Source organism: Parasteatoda tepidariorum, chromosome 7, assembly GCF_982258835.1.
Source record: "Parasteatoda tepidariorum strain Cologne lab strain chromosome 7, Ptep-v5.0, whole genome shotgun sequence".
NCBI classification, from domain to species: domain Eukaryota; kingdom Metazoa; phylum Arthropoda; class Arachnida; order Araneae; family Theridiidae; genus Parasteatoda; species Parasteatoda tepidariorum.
The window spans coordinates 35,372,283-35,396,366 of NC_141761.1; the positions used below are offsets into that span (position 1 = coordinate 35,372,283).

At 31.2% G+C, this 24,084-nt stretch overlaps 1 protein-coding gene across 1 annotated transcript; it reads right to left on the reverse strand.

Annotated features, from left to right (window-relative positions):
- Positions 1-3,158: 3,158 nt before the first annotated feature.
- On the reverse strand, positions 3,159-23,324 carry LOC107436205 (chymotrypsin B). Its single transcript, XM_016047814.3, has 9 exons — positions 23,258-23,324; positions 19,259-19,413; positions 18,371-18,596; positions 16,614-16,724; positions 14,224-14,449; positions 11,740-11,866; positions 9,567-9,723; positions 7,155-7,273; positions 3,159-3,401 (listed from the first exon to the last, which is right to left on the reverse strand). The coding sequence occupies exons 1-9, from the start codon at positions 23,298-23,300 to the stop codon at positions 3,216-3,218; spliced, it is 1,350 nt and encodes a 449-aa protein (XP_015903300.1). The 5' UTR covers positions 23,301-23,324; the 3' UTR covers positions 3,159-3,215.
- Between the last annotated feature and the right edge of the window lie 760 nt (positions 23,325-24,084).

Below are 24,084 nucleotides of genomic sequence, written 5' to 3' on the forward strand. Positions count from 1 at the left end.
GGTTTTGGAATGACAACCAATGGTGACCCCCAATCACTCGCAGGCACTAAGGATATTATTCCATCTGCCTCAAGAGAGTCCAATTCTTTATTGACGCGGTCCCGGAGAGCATAAGGAACGTCACGCTCCCTAGTAAAAATGGCTTTTGCTCCATCCATAAGTTGAAGTGATACTTGAAAATGAGGGACGCAACCAACTCGTTCTTCAAAGAGGGGTGAAAATTTTTCCAAAAGTGAATTGAGAGGGTTGATTTGATACACTGGTGATTTATGAATTGAAGTGTTTGATATATTAGCATCTATTTGTAAAAGTTCGATTTCTAAGGCTCGAATCCATTGACGGCCTAGAATAGCTGCACATCCAGCTGGAACAATATGGAGTTCACCTGTAATGTTTTTGTTTTGAAATGCAACATTTACATGCACTTTCCCCTTGGGTTGAATGATATCTCCAGAATAAGTACGAAAAGCAATGTTTGATTTTTCCAAGGGCACATTTAAATTTAAACGTTCAAAATCAGTTTCTGAAAGTAGGGAAAACTTTGCTCCAGAATCTACTTCGAAATGTTGTAGCTTCCCATTGAGGTATACAGAGACGATATATTTGTCAGAGTCATGGCAAACTTCAAATAAATCTATAACTTTATAGCATGGTGAAGAGCTGTGAATAGAGTTGACACCAAATGTAATATTTTGATCATGTACTTCAGTTGAAACAGCATGAAGAGAAGGTCTGGGACTGGAATTCATTGACTTTCGTGTCATCTTAATTAAAGTTGAAATGCAGACTTTACTAACATGACCTATTTTTTTGCATGAATCACATTTTAGTTTAGTTTTATTAATTCGACAATCTTTGACTTGGTGATTATTTCCGCCACATCTGATGCATAGATTTTCAATACCAAGGGCTCTATAATCTGGTTTCTGGCGTTGAGAACTAGATCGTGAACTGGAACGATTTCTATGACGTGCTGAGAAATTTGAAACTTTATTATTGTCACTTAAAGCGTAAGAAGTAGAGCGTGGAGAACCTTTTTGAGTGAGTTCTTTACTTTCGATTTTGGACGCCTCCAGAGCAATCGCCTTTGACAAGACATCATCGAAAGTTATTAAATCTGATTGTAGCACCTGTTCGCGCAACCAGTCATCACGCAATCCTCGAATGAACTGAGCCCGGAGAAAAACATCTGCAATTGTTACTGATTTATCACAGTCACATTTCACAGAAAATTCGCATTCAACTATATCACGTTGCAAAGCAGCTACAAATTCTGAAATTGATTCATGTTCTTTTGATATATATTTAAAAAATAATGTTGGGAAACAACTACATTTTTTCTAGGAATTAGCATTTGCTTGAAAGCTTTCACAAGATTATCATGTGATAATTGTTTGACTGGTTTCTCTGGTCCAAGAAAAGCTGCCAAATTATTATAGTGTGATGAACCAATAGATACACATAGAAGTTGAGCAATTTTATCTTTATCAATAACACCCTTCATAGGACAATAATTTTCAAATCGTTCTAAATAGCATGAAAATTTTTCACGTTTTGAATCATAATTTTCAAAAGGATGCACATTAACAAGATTTACTGATGAATCAATAGACTGTTCTTTTGAAAAATGTTTTTCGATTTGTGCTATCATTGCTTGTTGTTGCTGATTAAATGCAGCAATAAATGTTTGGAATTGTTCAGCATTCATTATTTATTTATTGAAAGTTTGAAAAAATAGTTGAAAATTTAAATTAATTACAGTACCTGAATTCAATTACTTGAAACATTTCCGTTTTGAAATTTCATCCATTTTGAAGTTTCGTTTTTCGAACGATCTTGAAATTCTATTGATTATTTCTTCTTATTTTTCTCCTCGTCGCCAAAACTGTTGTGACCGTTTATTATAAGGCATGGGATATGTATTTAGGATGATTGACAATGATAGCACTCATATTGATAACTTATAACATAACAATAACTTTATTCACAATACATACATAGAACACATCAACAATAGAACATACTGGAAACCGAAACTGAAACATACAATGTAAACACAGTTGCAGTTACATCACAACCGCGATACTAGCGCCACTGGAATTACATGGAAGATCCCAACACTAAATATAAATATTTCTGAAAACGTGCAATTTGAATGACATTTGCTTTTGTCTTTATATTTATTAAACAGTTTTCACAGTACTGAATCCGTGATACGACCAACAATTAAGAAATCTATTCTCGTTGATTTTACTTGCTTGTGCTCACCTGACATAAAGAAACGCGCGAATTAAAAATTAAAGTACATGCAATTTACTTTAATTTACTTTTCTAAATGAATAGAGTTATAAGATAGAAAATATCACTGTTGTTATCTTCAAGATATTTGAAAATTGAATCGTTTATAGCAAAATTTAAAACAATGGCTAGCTTTTAACCAATCAGAAAATTCCATTTCGACTTTCACTGATATCGCTGGAACGGTTTATCGCAGAATGTTCTAATGTCGACAGAAACCTTCCTCGTGCTTTGAACTATCTGTATGCCAAGTTTCATAGCTTTCTGTCGGATGGTTTAGGAGTCTATAGAGGACAGACAGACAGACATACACACATTCACTTTTATATATATAGATTACCAAATGAATAAAGAGGAGCAACAGATAAAACAATTTCTGTAGCGATTTGCGACTGACAGTGAAATATGAACATTAATTCTTTCAAGGAGGAAAAATTCTCTCTGTCAAAAAATCTATGTCATTTAACTCCTCCAAATCGTTATTTCTTATAGCCAGGACATATCTTATCCTTCTTACAACAGTTTCAAGAAATTCAATGCTTTCAAACTCTAAAGCAGTGATAACAGTCGTTCATTTTGTTTGTTTACAAGCTCGATCCGCGGTTAACTTGGGGATAACTCCTATGAAATAAAAACTAAACAACGGTCCAGATTTAACGATAGAATTCGCGAGTTACTCGTGGATTTTGGAAGGAGAATAACGTTTTGTATTTCACCCCTGGTTTAACTCGTACCAATGTATAACTTGCAGATAACTCGTGGTGGTGAATACGGGTGCTAGAGTTTTAGGCACTCAAACTATAGCATCAAAAAAAAGAGAAAAAAACTCTTCAATTTATAATTTAAAAAAACACAGAGAAGACAATAATTTATTTTATTTTATTTGCTCTGTAAATTTATAACACTATTTAAAACATTCAGTTTAACTTCTCTATCACTTTACGAATCCAATCGCCTTTATCTGCTATGCTTGAGAAAACTACTTTTGTGTTGGGTGTTCCACAGAGACCGGTCATCATGTTGGAGTCAGAGCCAAAACTTGTAGCTCCAAATACCCACCATTTAGTACCAAGTCTGCACGATAGTGGTCCCCCACTATCTCCCTAAAATTAAAAATATTTGCAATTTAATTACTATTATATTGTAAAATTCTATATGACATTGGAGTTATAAGTTTTAACAAAAACTGGAATTTGGAGCCCAGTCTATGTAAAATTCAGAGTTGAGGAGTCGGTAAATTTAAATTTCTGAGTACGACTCCGACTTATGCTTCATTAAATTTTCACAGAACTCTAAGTAATTACAAATGTTATTACTAAGAAATATTTATTACAGCTTTTTTTATTTCAATATTTTTTGTATAGTAATTCCCGGTGTAATTCCCAAACACCACATTTCATTCAAACTTTAATTTCGCCTAAAAGCTTGATACTTTATGAAACTTTCGCACAAAAAATTTAGAATTTGACAGTTAATTTCCTGATACTTCTTAAATAAAGTAACCTCGCAATAGAAAGGATAACACACGATAGCTTAATTTAATTTTCGGATACTTCTTAAGAAAAGTAACCTCACATTGGACAGAATAACTAGTGATAGCTTATTATTAAGAAAAAAAAACAATAATTTCTTTCTAGAGAGAAAGTGCAGCTCATAATGAGAAGAAGGTTTTTTAAATGTCGTTTGAACTGTTAATAGAATTATATGCAAGAAAGTGTGATTTTCTTGGGGGGGGAGGTACCTAGACTGTATGGCCATGTACAATAAGTTGCGATTAAGGGAAACGAAAATCAATCATGTAATCAGTAATCAATTATATTTATAGAGAAGTGTGCAAAGTTTTAATAAGATACTATACCTAAGTTTTTAAGAAGTCTTTCCACCTATTTCGAAAATAGACATTTACAAATTAGTTAATAATTTATTCATCCAAGTATTTAAATTAGGCGTTACGGAAAAACATGTTTACTAATCAGCTTTGTAAAGGATTCCTTCTCGGGAAAATAATTTTTCAAGAATTACCATGCCAGTTTTAAAAAAGACAACTTTATTGCGACACAGACACATAATTGTGACCCAGACGCCTAAACTGCAAAACGCATAAAACATAAAAATAAGCATTGACTAATCACGTGACTTTGATCTACCATCTATATTCATATCGAGAATTATTTCAGACAGAAACATCCCTCTCGTGAATCCTTAAGGGATTCATAAAATGTTTTTACATTCATTCAAGCTTTAATTTCAAAGATAAAGCAGTAACAAACAAAGTATGTTATTTATTGGAAGTATATTCTCCTTCCGCAGATATTCCATTTCAGTACTAAAAGCATATTCCTGAACTATCTTCACAACAGAATTTCTAGTGTTTTGAATCTCTGCAGTCGTTAAACAACCACTAACGTTAGTAGTGTAAACTTGCAATTCACAACAAATCTTATACACCAGGCAAATACTCTTTGCAATTTAGTCCACGAGGAAATTTTATCTATGACGTTCAACATATTAGACTGGCTATCCTCTTTTCAAACATTCAAATTAAAGTTCATGGTCTTGATTCATTTCTCAATAAGAATTTCGTAGTCCAGGTTTTCGCTAATTAAAGAATTGAAACCTTAACTACCATTCCATTCTGAATCTTCAACGCTAAACTAATTTGGTCTATGCCATTATATATCGCCTTCTTTCAGTTCGCTTGATTTGCAACCACGTGTCAACGAATCAGATGGATTATCAATGCCACAACAATGTCTCCAATTTTTTGGTTCAGTTTTCGTTTGGATTTTCCTTACTCTGTTCCTGGCAAAAGATTTCCAATTATTAAGACACCCTTTAATCCAGTGTAAAGTCATCATAGAATCATTCCATAAATATAATTGTTCGTTATGTGAAAAGGCTTCGTAAGGAGTTAACCACTCTTGGACCAAGGGTAGCGGATTAAAGCTCTAGTCTCGGTAACGTAAATTTGCTTCACAAGTGCAACTCGAGCCTTTGCAAAGACGAACCGAACTTTCTTACTTATTGATGTATTTGAAGTAGACTATAGTTTCTAAGGCTAATTCACTGGCATCGCTGAAAATATGTATCTGAAAATTGAAGTTTTCAAGACGAGAATGTGTTTCAGTTTTGTACTTTCTTCCATTTCTTCCATTTTCTTTTCAAATCATTAGTCAACTCATTATCCCAGCCAATTCCTCTTTGCCCAGTAAGTTGCAACAATATCTTTGCTCGAATCGTGAATGCAGTTATCAGACCAAGAGGGTCGAAAATTATGAATGATAGTAGCAAAATCGCACGTATCACTAAAATAGGACTAGAGAAAAAACAGTTTTTGGAAGATAAATCCAATTTCAGTTCATCTTTCATGGAGTACCATATGACGCCTAATCTTTTGTTAGGAATCAAACTATCTTTGAGAGGTTTTTTGAATTTCGTTTCTTGCCAATATTCCGAAAGTTCAATGCAGTTTGTTTTAAAGACACGCAAGTCCATTTTGACTGGTATAATAATGTCATTTGCGTCCTTACACAATTCAATAGCATCCTCCAGATTATTGACTCTTGTAATTAGATCATCAACATAGAGGCAATCATTTAAAGCCAGGTATATTAACTCGCGTGAATCTTTAAATTTCCTTATATGGTGCTTAACAGTAGCGGACAAAGGAAATGGCGAAGACTTAACCCTGAATGTAACTTTAGTGTTCCAAAAAATCCTAATCTCACTCTTAACAGCATTTGATTTAATCAAAGAAAGCGCTGGCAACTTCTTTTCGTTTTCATTTAAAGAAATGAGCAAATATGCCATCTCTATATCTCTCATAATCTGAATAAAATTCTCTCGAAATCGCAAAAAAAGATTTAACAAATTAGGGTTAAGACTTGGACCTGCCTCTAAATTATCGTCCAATGAATAACAATTTTTATCTTCAGAAGATACATCAAAAGTTTCCTTAAACTAATATTTAAATCATCATCAAAGTTCGTTACGTTTTTCGTTACCAAAATACATACATTGACTGAATGGATTCCTAAATTCATAGATTGCGCAACTCCACTCAATAACCGAATAAAGTTTCGTCACAATGAAACTTTTTAGAAAGTTCTGATTTATTTCCATTACATAATTTCCATATTAAATCGCATCCCAATAAAATGTAAATTTTCGCTTTTTCCTCAAAAAAAAATATTTCTTCAGGCGATGAATGCAATTAATTTAACATTCGCTTAATCATATCATTCGAAACTTGTACATGGTAATGAGGAATAGAATCATTAAAAATAATTCTACTTTTGCCCAGCTGTATCGATCATTTAAATGAGATAGGTTAACTTCTGTGACCCCAAAATATCTTAGAATTGAACTATTTTCAAATGTATACGTTACCGTTAAAATGTGAAATGAGTTATTTCATAGAATACTAACTATAGGTATTTCATGAAATAACTAGTTAAGGTATATAAAATTATTGATTATGTCACGATTTAACTAAGTATTCTATAGACTAATGATTACTTGATCGTTTTTGTTGGAATGTTACATACAAACGCGAGTTAGGGTCTATTTTACCTGATAGAAAACTTCATACGCCTTAAAAATATGCAAAATTGAAATGACACTTAATATGTATCAAAAGTAGGTGTCCATTTCCAAAAAAATTTTCTTTAAACATATCGATTGTCATTTTGTATAGTTTTGAAGAGCATGAAGCTTTCTATCAGGTAATATCTTACTACTTCAGTTACTTGCTATTATTTATTTAATAGGGACTACATATTTCGCTAAGTAGTTTACTTCTCTAAGATTTTTCTCTAAGTAGTTTAGTCTGTTTGTAGAAGGAATGACATACTTACGTGACAAGGAGATTGTTTGGTTTTAGACACACACACTTGTGTTTTTAAGTCGTATGAACAGTTGTCTTTTGACTGTACAATTTGCTCAGTTTGTTTAAGAACAGCAGCAAATCCAGAGCCTGAAATATAAGTTATACTTATAACGATTTAGAGGAAAATAATTTAGTCTTATCGATCAAGTCTTATATAGAAACACAGGAAGGAGCATATGTGAACAGAGCCTATATCATCTAGGTAATCTCGTCTTTAAAAAAATAGCAACTGTACGCAATATTGTTATAAATAGATGAAAGGACGAAGTCTCAAAAGATACTTAAAAATTATATTTTCTTTGCCATCGTTTAGAATCATGTAGATTTGTTTTTAAATCAATCTGATAACAATATATTGATGAAAATTACAATGTTTTCTCATTGAAAATCTCAATTTAAAGAAAATTACCAAGGAATATAGAACAGCAGGGTGGCTACAAAATACTGTTACGAATATCAAATCACTTTATTGTACAGATATTAAATAGAAAGTGATAAATACGCAAATATGGTGAATGCTATAAATGGAAGTTAACATTTAAAAAAAAATTGGAATCGACCATCATCTTTATTGATTTTTCAAGATGATCTCTTGCACCGTTGTCCGATGGCGGCACGAATCAGTTTAACAATTTAATAGGTAATTTGTCTCATTCATGCAGTATAGAAGCTCTGAGAAAGTCTAAACTTCTGTGCTGCTTGGCATTAACTTAAAACTCCCGCAAATATGAGAGTCTAAAGCATTTAGATCCCGTGAAAAAAGGGGCCAATCTTCCTGCTTAGTAAACTTCGAGCAATTGACATGGAGCCAATCCTGTGTTGTTTTGGCTCAGTGTGATGGTGTAGAATCTTACTGAAATATCCAATCCTTTTTGGGATACAATCTGTCAGCATGTGGTAATAATGCGTAGCCAATACTTTCTTTTTGTAATATTCAGCATTGATTTTTACTCCTTTATCGATGAATTTCAGATGAAATTTTCCGTTATATGACACTGCAGCCCAAGACATTACAGTATTCTTAATCTGAAAGCGTTTTACAATTTGAACACTTTCAGGTACATCATCGAAGGCTGCTGAATATATCATTACTTTTAGCATTACTTTTAGCATCATTACTTTTAGCATTATAACTTTTTGCTCTGAGCAAAATGTTTTCTTATCATAAAAAATTATTTTGTCAATAATTTTGCTACCGCTCCGGTTCATGAATATCTTACATCTTTGTAACCTTCTTTATTTTTGTGCAGTATTCCAACCTTGAACTTTTCATTTGTGATAAGGGCAAATGCCCAGGTCTTCATTTAATATAACTTTCATAGTTCTCTAATTCACGTTCTCTTCTGCAGACATTTTATTAACAGAACGTTATATCTTCGTATCGTTTTACAAATTCTTTTAATGTACACTCTTTTGTACGAACGGAACATAGATGACCAGACCTGGGTCGATCTTTACAGCTATTAGTATCTAATAATCTATTTACAGTTCTATATATAAATGTTCTATTAAACCTAAAAGATTTTAACTGCTTAAAGATTCTACCTGCATAAAATCCACGATTCAAAAATTGTTTAATCATCAACCTTTTCGATTCCGTCCTTAAACTGATTCTAAATATTTTGCTTTAAACAAAAATCGTCTGCACTTATAGAAAGTGCCAGTCACAGGAATAATGCGAGAACAATTGTTTCACCCAACAATTAAAATTAATCAATATTTTAGAGTGTTATAGTATTTAGTAGAAACCCTGTATATCATTTAGTCTGTTTTCAGTAATTTTCACAAGCGTAAGAAAATGGTACTTTAAAAATCTTTACTTAGAAAAAAGCGTTTAATGACAATATGACGCTTTAAAAATCTACATCTAAATAAAAAGAAAAGTTCAATCACAATGTAATCCTTTTTATTTTACATCATATTTCTGAAATTATTAGTACAGTTATTACTTTATTTTTAGCTTTCATATTTGCAAATGTGTTATATGCTTCCACCATTAGTTTTTTTCACGGGATTTAGAAGATGAATGTGAATTGGCATTCTATAATACAAAAATTTATAAAAGAAATTCAATAAGGAAGAAATGAATTAAAATGGTTAACTTTAATACGTAGTCTTTATTTTGATCCGATATAGGGGTAAATTAATATCAATGTTATTCCTTTAAAATTTATAGGCAGTATTTACTGAAAGCCGATGATAAAATAATTTGGTGGCTCTTGATTTAAGCTGTGTGCACAAATTTCTTTTCAGATTTGTTTTAGAAAAGTAGAATATATAGGAAATTTGCGTTAAGCGAAAGAATCGACTTTATGACCTAAATTGTTCCGTGGTTTAATAGTTAAGACTCACCTAAACCGAAAAATAAAGCCTTAATTACCTCTGGTTTCTCCCCATCCAGTGGAATAACATACCGTTCCTGGTTTAACTTCCCAACCGATACTAGGCAAGCAAACGGGTTGAATGCCATCACTATAAGTTACAGGAGCATTCAATTTCACTAAAGCTACGTCATGGGTAAATGTCATGTATCTCAACTGAAATTTAAAAAAAAAATAGAATAACATTATTTAACGTGTCTAAATGTTTAGAATGGATATTTTATTTTATACTCAAAATCAGAAAAAAAAAATTTCTTTGAATCATAAAATAAGATAGTACAAAAAGAATTCGATTTTTTTTCTAGTTCTTCAGCTTACAGTAGTAATCTTCGCAGACATATTTCTGGAATAAATATTTACTGCTGATGCTCATAGCGATTCAGAAGCGTAACTTCATGTATGCTTCATATCATCAGCAGAGTAAATGCTGTAACTTCATTTACTTAGCTTATGTCATGACTTAGTATGAAGTAACTTCATTTACTTAGCTTATGTCATGACTTAGTATGAAGTAACTTCATTTACTTAGCTTATGTCATGACTTAGTATAAAGTAACTTCATGTCATGTGCTGAGTAAATGTCATATATCTCAGCTGAAATAAAAAATAGAATAACATGTTTGACATGTCTAAATTTTTAGAAAGTACATTTTATTTGTTATTTAAAATCACAAAAAATGGCTTTTAATCTTAAAATAAAATAATACAAAAAAAAAAAAAGCTTGATTTCTTTCTCTGATTTTGTAGTTCTTCAGCTTTCGAATGTAATCTCTGCAATCATAATTCTGAAAAAAATATTTAATGCTGATGCTTATACCGATTCAGTGATGCAACTTCAAAGTTAATCCGCGAAAAGATAATTAAAATAAGAATTAGAAACAAAACGTAGATAAATATCAAAAACTTTTACGCTGACCCCATACGTATAAATTAAATAAATATACAGGATGCGCTTTGAAAATTAAAAATAATAGATTTGTTCCGGTATCTATAAAATAGTCATCTAGTAAATCAACGAAAGTGTTCTGCAACAGAACAAGAATTCTCTTCTAATTTTTTTTCAAATAATATGTTAAAAACTTTAATTATTGATTAAGTTTTTAATCTTATTACTTTATTTTTTAACAAATTAAGTTGGAAGTGACTGAAAATAACTACTGGTTTCTTCTAAGGTACTGTTAAAAAAATTTCATTTAAATTTTGGATTCTGAATTAAGATTACTTTGTTTGAGATTGTAAAGCATTTTTATACTTTATGATGCATTTTTTTTTCTATTAAGTGAAATCCAAATTTAAAAAAATCATAGATTATTGGTAAAATTTCTTTTGCATGAAATTACCGTTGAATAAAGGCCACGCATTCATATGTAAAGTGCGCAATATAAAAATTGCCCTTAATAACTTTTGATCTAATGATCGAATCTTTACGTTCTAGGACTCATTTTTAGAGATTCGAAGGAGTAGCCTTAAATATGGTAATTAATCAGTGCAGACGATATTTTAAGTTCCTAAATCAGATACAAAAACATACTTTCTCTGAATAAACGTCCTTTTTTTTTATGGGTTTTTGATCCCCAAAATATAGCGTAGCCGCAATCTGATAAATACGGTCCAAGTTCTCCAGGCCCGCAAACTCCGAGTTTATACGTACTAAAACGTAGATATTATTCGTACTAGTGAGATGTGATACGAGAGTACAGCATCGAGAAAGGCTCGTTTCATGTATGATTTAGTGGTCCCTACTAGGAGAATCACGCGATCACATGCACGTGATCACAGTTCTGAAGGGTGTTAAAGAATTGGACGAAACTTAGCGTTTGAAAAGACAGTCTAAGATCAAAATGCTTATTGCTGAAAATAAACATAACTTTGAATATTGTTTGAAAAAAATGGATCTAATTCAGAATATCTATTATAGAGAACGAACTATTTGAAAAAATAAGCGTATTAAAATTCGTATTTGGAACTACTGCTATAATTATATTTTGAAAGAATTAACTAATAATAACGATGTTCTGATAAAATATGGAGGAATTTTTCCTAAAAACTTCATTCTTGACCTCTTACTGTGCTGTTTTCTTAGAAAGAATTTTTGAATAAGCTAGGGATACAAAGTTTTTTTTTTTTAATTCAAGCTCAGAAAAAAGTCCATATAAAACTTAAATGGTTTACCTGTTCTCCCTCTAAATCAGGATAGGATATAATTCTCTCTGCCACTCTTACGACTTCGTACTTCGTTTTATTATATTTACCATGACTTCCTAGAACAATCTTCATATCATGAGGGTCATGGGATTTTCTGAAAAGTGATTGTATTGATTGTTCAAGTAAAATTATTATTTTTTTTAATCAAAAGACAAAACAAATTGAGAGTAATATGAACTCCCTTGTGGTCGTCGCATTAGATACTGCTGGAAATATCAAAATAGCAGAACAAAAAATGTATTTATGTGCTAGAAAAATATCATTTGACTTACAATAAACTAGAGTTGTTTATGAGTAAAATAATGCTTTTTAACATTTACGTTAGCTCATCAATCGAGTGTTCTTCGGGATATAGTGAAAAAAAATAAATGGTTTGTCCAGCGGAACAATATTTTTCTTTTCAAAACACAAAATAATTTATTAAAGAAAGGAAATACCTTTAAACAGTCGATAAAATAAAAAGATACGCATAAAATAATAGTAAAATAAAATAAAATTTTTAAAATTGCATTTTTGTAGCTCACTAAAAAAAAGAAAATGGTTGTATTTTTCTTGGACGAAAAACGTATCACTTTCGTAGTGAATCTTAATTATTAATCTTAATCTTAATTATTATCTTAATTAAGATTAAGTAGTAAATCTTAACTATTAGTAAATCTTAATTATTATCTACAAAATTCATCCCCCTCACAGCATAGGAAATTGATGCGTCCTACTTTTTTCATAAATATAGAATTATTTTCTTCATTTTAGTGCTCTTGAAATCAGTAGGTCTTATAACTTAACCTGCTTCCATGTATGTTTATTTCGTATGCAGGTCATTTTTTTTTTAAAAAAAAGAGACCACAATTTGTTATGAAATCTTTGCGATCGAAGCAATATTTAATTAATTAAGAACATCCTTGTAGTATTTAATTGCTACATATCTCTAGAGTATGTTATAAGAACATCTAAAATGTGTAGTAATTCATCTGGGTAAGAAATAAATTTTATTTTTCGTATTCAAATGTCGCGTCTATGGATAAAATAAGCTTTCGCGAATTTTAAGCAAACTTTTCCCAGCTTTTATACTCGTAAACCCAATTACTCATTTAAATTTTACCCAGTTCACTTGAAGCATTCATTGAAAGTATACACTTAATGCGTTTTCCATTGCATGCAAGTTTTTTTATTTATTGCATTTAATCTGTTTAGTATTAGAAATATTAAGATCAGATTTTGGGGAAATTTTGAGTTCAATAGGGCATCTAAAAACTAAACTCAGTGGCACGGCAGCCCATAGAGGGTAAAGGCCTATTGATCCCATCTCAGTTTTCTTGACCATGAGCTCTGATTTTTGTTGTTATAAAAAAACTCCTACTTTCTACTACGAAAACTAAATTAATACTATTTAAACAGCTATTTTTTGGAGCAAATAGGATTGCTCCAAAAAAAACAACAATCAGTAAAATTATCGTAGATATTCTAAAAAAAGACTTATTAATGGTTTTAATGGCGTTGGGTTTCATAAAATTTATAAGATTAGTTAGTATAAATTTAATTCGAAATTTGTAGATAAATTCTAAAATAAATTCTTTTATGTATGACACAATTTATTCATTGACTAAAGCACACTTTCCTCCCCCTTTTTTGGATCATTGTTATGTCTCTCAGCAGGAAACTTATGTCCCTCAGCAGCGGATAGTAGTTAGAAGGACAACGGACATTATTCTTTTAACTGCGATCACATAATTAGATGCTATGAACCATAATGCGTACAAACTTGCTGCTTCATGAATAAGATTTTAAATTTAACAGTGCTTATTTGTTAAAGTTGAACTCTAAATAATATAATATCATGTAATAAAATACAAGAAGTACGATACTATGGTACAACTTAGCACCATATTAAGATAGCGTTATTCTCATTCAACACGCTCCAAAATGGTATGTAAAATTCAGTACTGAAGCACCTGCACAAAAATAAAGTGTGTTGTTGTTGTTGTTGCTTATCCTCTCAGTTTGACGGAGTCAGACAAGATCCACGAGTTTGTTAACTGAAAGGAAGTCGAAGACTAGGAAAGGATTGCTATAGAGATCCTCCTTAGAGAGTCCCATGCAATCCAAGAGGTGCTCAGGAGAAGCCTGATGAATTTGGCACTTTGTGTAGGTGACGAAGGTTGAGGGAATGTGCAGCTTCAGTTAGTCCAAGTACCGGAGCACCAGTAGGTAGAAGTCTGTCTTGGCTCCTTCGCCTACTGATATTTAGCTGGACATAATGGAATGGCCTTCACGCCTTGGGTGGCCCTACCAGGAGTAAACTCCCGACGTACTTCACCCATTTCGCCCAGGGTCATCCTCCCACCACATGTGAAGTGTGTTCAACAAGCAAGTAAAGTAATAAATTTTTCATAGCATTATTTGCATTAATAAAGTCAAAATCAAATTTTCTGAATCTGCGTTTTATCTTACCCAACCACACAGTGAGCCGCCGTCAGCACCCATTGCGGACTAATGAGAGAACCTCCACAAAAATGAGCGTTGGGTTCCTTGTAGGTGTGTTGCAATGAAACTTGCCAGGGCCAACTGTTGGGAACTACTGGAATACCCCCAACCTGTCTATCAGGAGAACTGAACATGGTGTTGGGGGTGATAGGAGTTTGTCCACACTCTTCAGACGGTAGAGCTACTGGTTTTCCTGTAGTTCGTAAAAGTAAGAATAAATTAAATAAATTTAGTCCTATGAAACGTGTCTCGTAAAGACTGTCTTCAGAAATATTTTAGGAATCTTTGTAAAAATGAAATCAAAGATTTGTGTAGGTTACAAAAACTAGTATTTAAGTACGAAAAAATAAATAAGAGCATGAAGACTGTGAAGTTGCACGCGTGAATGAAGACTCTGATATTTTTGGGAAATATTGTAGAATATATTCAAAGTTCACTCGTTGCTAATAGCAAATAAAGATAATGCATTACCCTTATTTTCTGTATATAAACTTCCAATCAGCGAAATCTGTAAAACCTTAACTTTCACTCGAATTTTTCGTGACAAAGCGTTGGACTTCGCATTTTAATTTGCTACCAAGAAAAAGCACTTTATCAAGTTAATCGTTCACATTTTAGCGTCACCTGGATTCGGAATCTTCTTCACTACCAAAAACACTCAAACATTGTTGCTATATATATATTTATTCATTGAGATCTGCAAAATCTTAAGACTTGGCAACAAAAATAATGTGTTTAACTAATGTAAGACAAAAAGAAAGATATTTTCCTGAGAATTGTAAACCTTTAAACCATTTCATTCATCATTTTCTTGAGAATTGTAAAGTTTTGAACCATTTCATTCATCATTTTCTTGAGAATTGCAAACTTTTATAAAAAATGTCTGTTGGAACCTTTCTCATTTGTGCAACGTAAAGATATTCGTACAGGTAAAAAATACCATCGATGGCACATAGAGTGAGAGGCTTAGATGACGCTTGGGGCATAGGCTTAGATGAGACATAGAGTGAGAACATCAGGGGCAGATACCACGTATTCTTCAAACGTAATATATATTTATTTTCAATAATCTTGTTTTTTCTTAAAGAAAAAAAGTCTTCTTATGAAGAGTCAGGAGGTGAAAATATTTTTGAATGAGATTTGGTTTTATACTACCTTAACTAAGAAATTTTAATATCGCTGCACACGAAGCACTTGGAGCAATGTATGTAGCAAGTTACATTTTCATATTGTTCAGGGGATCATATTTTGGGAGTGATACTGATAAGAAAACCGAATTCCCTTGAGGAAAATAAATCTTGAGCTGATAGCTAATGGAATTAATATTTGCAAATTGGTAAAAAAACTGTTAAATAGAAACGGTGCTTAGTAAAAGTTTATGCAAAAATGTCAGTTTCTAATTATATTGTCCCAAAATATTCATACGTATCTTAAGATTTAAACAACACTGCAAAAATTAGTTAACTTTTGTTATACGGTTAGAATAATGGTACATAACTGTGAACAACAACTATGATAGTGGTTCCAGCTGCTAATTTTCAATTCTGAAGCCATACAAATTAAAACTTAATTTAAACGACAAAAGTATTCATGGATACCGCGCATTATGTTGGTTTTACAACACAATACATGAGCAAATTTTAAAATACGTTTTCTCAAAATACTGTATTTCGAATACCTCCACTCGATGAGTATGATTTTCGTCCAAATTTCTTCGTTTAACAGTATGTACTTATAAAACTAATGTAGATCTCGTTGCGAGCAGAAGTTATACTTTTCTTATGTGATCTTTGCTTTTGATCAGGATTAATCTTCGTTTTCGCAGCATTTTTAAAATATTTTTCTGTGGTATAATTGTAAATATATCTCTTATTTATTTGGAAATATGTAAAATAGAAATTTTCCTCATCCAAAAAAAATTACATCACTGGTAAACGAGCAGTTAGTTTTGAGATAAATTGGACAAAAATTATAAGAATTATTAAGTAAGCTGTTAAGTAAGACTGCAAGGAATCCTAAATTATAGCTCGACAGACTGTTTAAATTTTCATAATTAATTTCCTTAACTATTTAAAATTATGATGAGAACGAGTAAAATCATCTGAAGATTGGAAAATATTTTTTTCGCATGCGTATTTTAAATCATTTTGGAAATCAAGCTTTATTTTAAAAAATCACAATTGAGGTTAACGCTTCCAATTTCTCGCTTTTTAAATTTTAAATTTACCTAACTTTAAAAGTTCAAATTTTTCTAACGAGTCTGTTTCAGTTCAATTATTTAAAAACTTCAAACAGTTACTCCTGTCAGAAAAGACAGCTAATAAAAAAAATATTTTCAAATAAATTTCCTCACTTACCGCATTTTTCCTCGTCTGTCCCATCACCACAATCATCGACACCATCACACTTTCTAGATAGAGAGTAACAATTGCGATTCCTGCAAACTCCTTCATTTTTGTTGCAGAGCTCTGAAAAGAAAAAATGATAGCAGTGAAAATATTAATTTCAAAAGAACAAGTACAAAAGACATTTCACCAATGGTGTTAGGAATCTTATACACATTTCCTAAAGCAATTTTAATTTCGAACATGCACTTTTGGATCAAGTTTATGAACGGACCAGGTTCATTTTTAACGATTTGTGCAGTTGATGCTGTTTCAATATTATTTGGACACTGAAAATACACTGGGCAATATTTTCTCTTAACCTGAAGCTCTTAGTAATGTCCTCCCAAAAGCAATAAATTCCTTATCTTTTATGTTCATTAGGATTAATCCTCACAACTAGCCTCAATAACTCTTGGATCTGTTTTTTGCATGTCTAAGTAAACCACAAGAAGTGTTGAGTCGTAATGCACTGCATCAGAATTGAGAATCTGATGATGGTTTATTGTTAGTATTGTAATTTTCTTTACACATCAATGTGTACACTTGATACGCACATGTGCAAAAGTAATCTCTTGAAACATTTAACGCAAATCCTTTCAATGAAAAGTTTGTTTTAAATTATACTAATTTATCATCCCCTTAAAAAATATTTGCCCTGAATAATTTCCTGAAAGACACGAAATATACTCTATAACAAAAAAATCGACGCACCAAGAAGGGGTTGTCCGATTGAAACGAAAACTGGTGGATAGGAAGACAATGTACGGAATAGTGAATGATTAAAATTTCAGAACAATTGAATAATTTATTGCAAAGTTACAGTAACAAGTTCAATAAGGTGTTGACCCGCCTCTAGCCTGGATACAAGCTGCCACACGGCGTGGCATAGACCGATAAAGCTCCCGGATGGTCTCTTGCGGTATTTCCTGCCAAATTCGATCCAATTGTCGAACGAGGTCATCAACATTCCGTGCCAGATGCAATTGCCTTCCCAGACATGCTCGTTGAGAGAGAGATCTGGTGATCTGGCGGGCCAAGGAAGAGTTTGACAAGCTTGCAGACAGTTCATAGCAACACGTGCCGTATGTGGTCTGGCATTGTTCTGCTGAAAAACCAGCCCAGGGCGCTGCCAAAGGAACGGTAGCAAAACAGGTCTTAGGATGTCGTCGACGTACCGCTGTGCAGTAAGTGTACCTCTAATGACGACCAAAGGGGTCCGGCTGTCAAAGGAAATGGCACCCCAGACCATAATGCCTTGTTGAGGGCCGGTGTGGTGTGCAATAGCGAGGGCAGGATCCCCCGTCTGCCCTGCGAGTCTCCAAACACGCCTTCGATGATCGTCAGGACGCATTTGGAAGCGGGATTCGTCGCTAAAGACTATACGTCCCCAGTCGGCATCATTCCAGCCATATCTGTTCAAAACATTCATGCATACGAAATTTCAAAGCAATCGGATGATTGCTTCTTGGTGCGTTGATTTTTTTGTCATAGAGTGTAGCTTTGAATAGCAGTATTTAAAGCATAGCATGCAGTATTGCTAAAAATACTTTCTCAATTGTTCTCATAGCATAAAAATCATTTTATCTTAGAAATCGACACAACTAAATATGATATCTTTGCTATTGGTTGCTTTTTTATTTATAAATGACATAAAAAAAATTACAATTGAAAAAAAAAACTATTTTCGCGTTTGTTTAAAATTAATAGAATTTTTTTTTATTACTTACCCATATCAGGCGCTGACTCATATTGTATTATAAATCCCCTGCCTGCAATCATGAAGTCAGTGAAAAACAGAAGCATTATCTCACTTTCATCAGGTTTCGAGAGAACAGGCTTTGGAAGTTGGCTTCCACTAAATTCAGCCAAAATACTTTCCTTGGCTTTTGAATAAACTACTAAGCTGTCGCCAGTAGGATCAATATCTAGATCCTTAAAAGTTAGTTTAATTCTCTGTATTGAAATAAAAAGAAACATAATTTTTTTAGTGCAAAGTTTCAAAATGAAAATGGCATTCAAATTATTTAGTTCTTGTGAAATTTTTACATGAGAAGCTATAAAGAACTTTTGACATTGCCAGAAAAAACACAAAGGAGTTGAAAACGGTAGTTAATATAAGCTCAAATTTCTAACGGCAATCAAACTGATTTTGAAGACGTTTTTTATTACCGCTTTCCTCATTAGCGATTCGCCAAATATTAATTTGAGATCTCTTATGTGTATACGTTTCGTAATTAAATTTTATCTATCCGAGGAAGACATTTAAGAAGTTTTGACATTGCCGTATGAAGAGTTGGGCTCAAACTTCATGCGGCAATCATACTGGTTAGAAGTTTTCATTCCACACTAGCGATCCGACAATTATTAATTTATGACCACATTTGTGTATACTTTTTTATAACATATTTGATGCATTCCAATTATGTATATTTAAAGGAGGTTCTTACAGAACATTTCGCATATTTATTTTCAAATTGTTAACGTTCCATTAAAGTTTTGTATTATTTAAATATTATATAGTAAAATGATTGATGCATGCTCAAAGAATTATTACCGAAATTTAAATCAAAACTATTTTTTTACAATTTGCAATAATTCAGTAAGAATATACTAACATGTCCTTGTGGTGCCCTTATCCTGTATTCACACCACAAACCATCTGGATAAGCTCCTTCATCATAGAAGGGACTGATGACTTCACCTTTAATAGTTGCATCGTGTTCATACAGTATATGACACTGTCGATCATACGGGATACTGAAAACAAGTGCTGTAACAAAAGAAATATCATTTCAGTACTCATTTAAATCAACATGATTTGTATTTCATCAGAACAAGTTGTTTGGATGTTTATCAGTCGTAGTGTGAGAAACTTTTCTTACATTCAAAAATCGTTAGAGCCGCCTCAGCGGTTTGGTTGTTCAACTTAACCGCGTGGCTTTCTTTGTGGCCCAAAAACTGTAAAAAACTTGAAAGTACAAAGGAGCGTAGAAAAATGTACAGTGTAGGGGAGAGTGGGGTCAATTGTAACAGGTTGTAACAGAGTAAAAATTTCGAGTGTAAGATTCTAGATTTGGTTCCCAGGTGGCGCACGAGGTGTATTTAATAAGTCTACATGTACACCCCAGCTGGCAACCATTTTTATGTACTTTTGAAAGAATTACATCCCAAAAGATATTTTCACTCTACGTAAGTACTTTTTTTTGGTATTAGAATATTATACTGTAACAAAGTAATTTTGTTTAAACAAATAAAAATTAATAACTGAATATGTATGTGGACACCTTAATTAATATTTAAAAGAAGATTAGTTTTGTTAATCAACTAGCATTGTTTTAACAAATAAATGGTGTCTTGGGGACGATTGTAACAATAAGTAAAGGGACGAATGTAACAGCTGAAAACAAATAATCTTATGTTTACAAACCATTACTTAACTCTTTAAAAACCACCAGTAGTTTCCTATATCATTTATATTATGTTTCATGCGCATTATTTTATTTGTCACCTTCCACAGCATACACTACCGGTCAAAAGTTTGCGAAAATTTTGAAATCTACGAAAAAATGGTCTAAATTCAAATGTTTATAGAACTGCGAAAAATCAGTCAAATTGCATGCAAATTTGATATGTTCTAAAGTGAATCTTCTACATTTAGTTACATATGATCAAATTGCAATACTTTGTTTTTTGCGATCTGAATCCAGCTTTTCCTTATGGGTTGTTTCTATGGTGAAAAAAGTTGCTAAGTTTGAACACTTGCCAAACTTGCAAAAAAATCTTTTTGTACTTTCTGTTAATGGAAAATAGTTATTTGAACCGTTCTGTGTAAGCCCTCAAAATTTCAAATCGTTTCGATTTGTTTTGACGAAGTTATAGAATTTTGAAAAACATGTGTACTTTTCTCGATTTTTGAGCATTCCACATATGCAGTCTTTTGGTCTATACCTCTTCTACCAAAGAGCTTTTTAATTTTAATGTTTTCGATATTTTCAAATAATTAATATTTATTATAAAACAAATACTCTTATTCAGTGTTGTAACTATTATTGCTTATATTTATTGTTTATATTTATTGCTTATATGTATTAGTTTTGTTGTGATATTTTTACTTTACATTAAATTAAAATAAAAAGTTATAACAATAATTACTTAAATAATTCTAAAAAAATAATATCAATAGTATAAAAAATTTGCATTTTTACTAAACTATTTTATTTACAACAGGTCAAATATTTAACATATTCTTATTCGTATTTTGTAATTAATTAACATTTAAATCTTAGATTCCTCGAACCATCCACCTTTTGCTTTTATTATAGCCTTACATATGCGTGGCATTCGATCTAACAAACCATTAATCAGTTCAAGTGATATAGAGTTCCATTCCTGTTGTAAAATGTCCCACAACTGATTTCGATTCGAAATATCAGAGCATCGCTTGCAAGAGCAAACAAATTTTCGATGAAATGTGACATTTATGAGATATTGTTTTAATTATATTCATAATAAATTCTTTGTAATTACAATAATGAATAAGAATATTTGTTTTATAATCAATATTAATTACTTGAAAATATAGAAAACATTAAAATTAAAAAGTTCTCTGGTAGAAGATGTATAGACCAAAAGACCTCATATGTGGAATGCTCAAAAATCGAGAAAAGTACTCATGCTTTTCAAAAATCTATAACTTCGTCAAAAAAAATCAAATCGATCTGAAATTTTTAGGGCTTACATAGAACGGTTGAAATAACTATTTTCTATTAATAGAAAGTATAAAAATTTTTTTTTGCAAGTTTGGCAGGTGTTCAAACTTAACAACTTTTTTCACCATAGAAACAACCCATGATGAAAAGCTGGATTCAGTTCGCAAAAAATAAAGTATTGCAATTTGATTATATGTAACTAAATGTAGAGGGTTCACTTTAGAACATATCAAATTTTCATGCCATTTGAATGATTTTTCGCAGTTCTATGAACATTTGAATTTGGACCATTTTTTCGTAGATTTCAAAATTTTCGCAAACTTTTGACCGGTAGTGTAAATTAAAGTTTTTAACCCCTTAAAGTTAAAAGTTTAATACTTTAGTTCTCTGCTCATTATTATTTTTTTTCCTAAAATATCACTGCTATTTTGATCTTAAAAAAATATATCATAACTATGATAATATGTATAATTAACTATGTTTAAGTTGAATTTATGAACTGTTACAATTGACCAAGTAAGTGGGGACAATTGTCCAAATGCACGACTGTCAAAAATTTTTAATAACTAATATAATAACATTTAAAATAAGGTATTTATTTTTTTTCTAGTGGAGGATAGTCTATTTTACTCGTCTGTCAATTAATACTAGTAATATATTGGATTTATTGTTAGTTAAAAATAGTTAAGTAAAAACTTTTACATTTGACTCCATTCTCCCATAAAAAAAAATTAACATTATCAATTAGTTCGAAAATTAATAACTGTTAAACTTGTAAGAAAAAACACCGTACGGACCGCTCTACAGGCTACAGGAATGGAACTTCAGAGTTAAAATTTGGTATGCTGAAAGGGAATTTATTTTTTGAACTTAGCACAATTTGTTTTCAAAATTATAATTTGTTTGAAAGTAATTTCAATTTTAAATGCTTTTTCACGAATTTTTATATCACTCTTTTCGTTTTACGTTACATTTTGCTTTGCATCGCAAAATCTATAAGACTTAGAAGTTTGAAACTAAGAAGGTATACAGAAAAGAAATACAGAGAGTAGGTCGGTATGAAAACGTATGAAATTCAACAATTAAATTTTTAAAAACGGTTGTTAACTAATTATACATTAAATAAAAGTACGTTATCTAATTCAAAATCTTGCTAGTACTACTCACTTTATCTTAATCTCAGATAATTCTTGATAAAGTAGATATTCTTAGTTAAAAGAATCAAGCAATTATTGAAAAAATACAACAAAAAACGATATATTCCATTTGTTATCGTTTATTTTATTTTTCTTTAATTTCTCAAGTCATTCTTACGTCTCATCTAAAACATTAATAGTTTCCCAAAATAAACACAAGAATTTAGTTTCGTTAAATTTGTTCAATAAAATCGTGCCTTCAAAAATAGATAGTTAATAATTTGTAAATTATCAACTATCAATAAAATTGGATTTCCATGGAAAAAACACGATTTTGTTGATGTGCAATATTTTAAATATCCCTGGTTGTTCTCTATTTTAAATTGTATAAACTATTTTTTTGAATTTTTTTCTCAAGTCTAATGTTTATGCCAACAAGTCACTAATTATCCATTTCTGAAGTAAAAAAATTGACTTTGTAAAATGGTCACTGCCACTGTAGTATAAAATGGTAACTGAAAATTTCGCCAAAATAAAGCATATATGTCATCAAAATCATTGATGTCATTTATCAATAACCAATACATAACTCTATATTGCTTTATACTTTTCGAATCAATTAAAAACTCTCAAATTTTTGTGTGAATTTTAGAACAGACTGTTTCAAATTTTAGCAAAAAATAAATAAGTACCTCTTTTTACGTTTAAACATTTAAAAAGTATATTATCCTTCCAATAGTTGAAAATCTTTATAAAAAAATTTTCTTACCTACATAGCAACTTATAAATAGGATGCAAAATAACGACTTCATCTTAACGAGATCCAGGAATCAAGCAACTGATTTAAAATTGTGAACGAACTTTAATTGTTCTTTGAAAACAGCTGAAAATGTTCTCACAATATCTCGAACAGATTGTGTAGGAAAAGTGTTATCGTTAAAAGCACTAATCTAAGCATTAAATAAAATATAATTTATCCGAAGTATTCTTATGCCACATTATATTGAAATAGATTAAAAAAAGAAAGATTACTTATACCAAGCTTAACGAATTGCTAAATTGAATTGCCAAAATGAACGTACAAAATATATTAATATACTCAAGGATGACGTACATAAATTAAAGAGCTACGATGTAAATTAAATTTTTATTTTAGTACACATTTTAATATTTTAATGTTAAAATATTAATTTTATTGAAATGGAACATTACTTTGAAATACACTAAAAATACCCAAAAAAACAAAATGGCGACTGAAATATGGCGAGCAAAAATAAAAAAAAAATAATATAGTACGTTTAAATAATTAAATATAGCAATGGAAATTTAATAATTCTCGTAATTTTATACTAAAAATTAAAAGCAAATTATATTTCCGAAGTAATATTACAAAGTAACGCGAATTAATTTCAAAATAGCATGAAAACATGAAGAAAAAAAACATAATTTTTGTTTATCGGTATATTTAGTCCACCTTTGCAAATGCGAGCAAAATGGGGCAAGTTTTTTCGAAGGAAGAAATATTAAAGAAGACAACAAAAAAAGTTTAGCTAATTACTTCGTGGAACTTTTTAGAACTAAAATTCAAAAGTCATT

Coding starts and splice junctions, on each gene's coding strand:
- LOC107436205 (XM_016047814.3), bottom strand. CDS start 23,300: ATGAAGTCGTTATTTTGCATCCTATTTATAAGTTGCTATGTAG. Junction 18,597..19,258: donor TAAGGGCACCACAAGGACAT/GTTAGTATATTC, acceptor ATTTCAATACAG/AGAATTAAACTAACTTTTAA. Junction 9,724..11,739: donor CTGATTTAGAGGGAGAACAG/GTAAACCATTTA, acceptor TTTAAATTTCAG/TTGAGATACATGACATTTAC.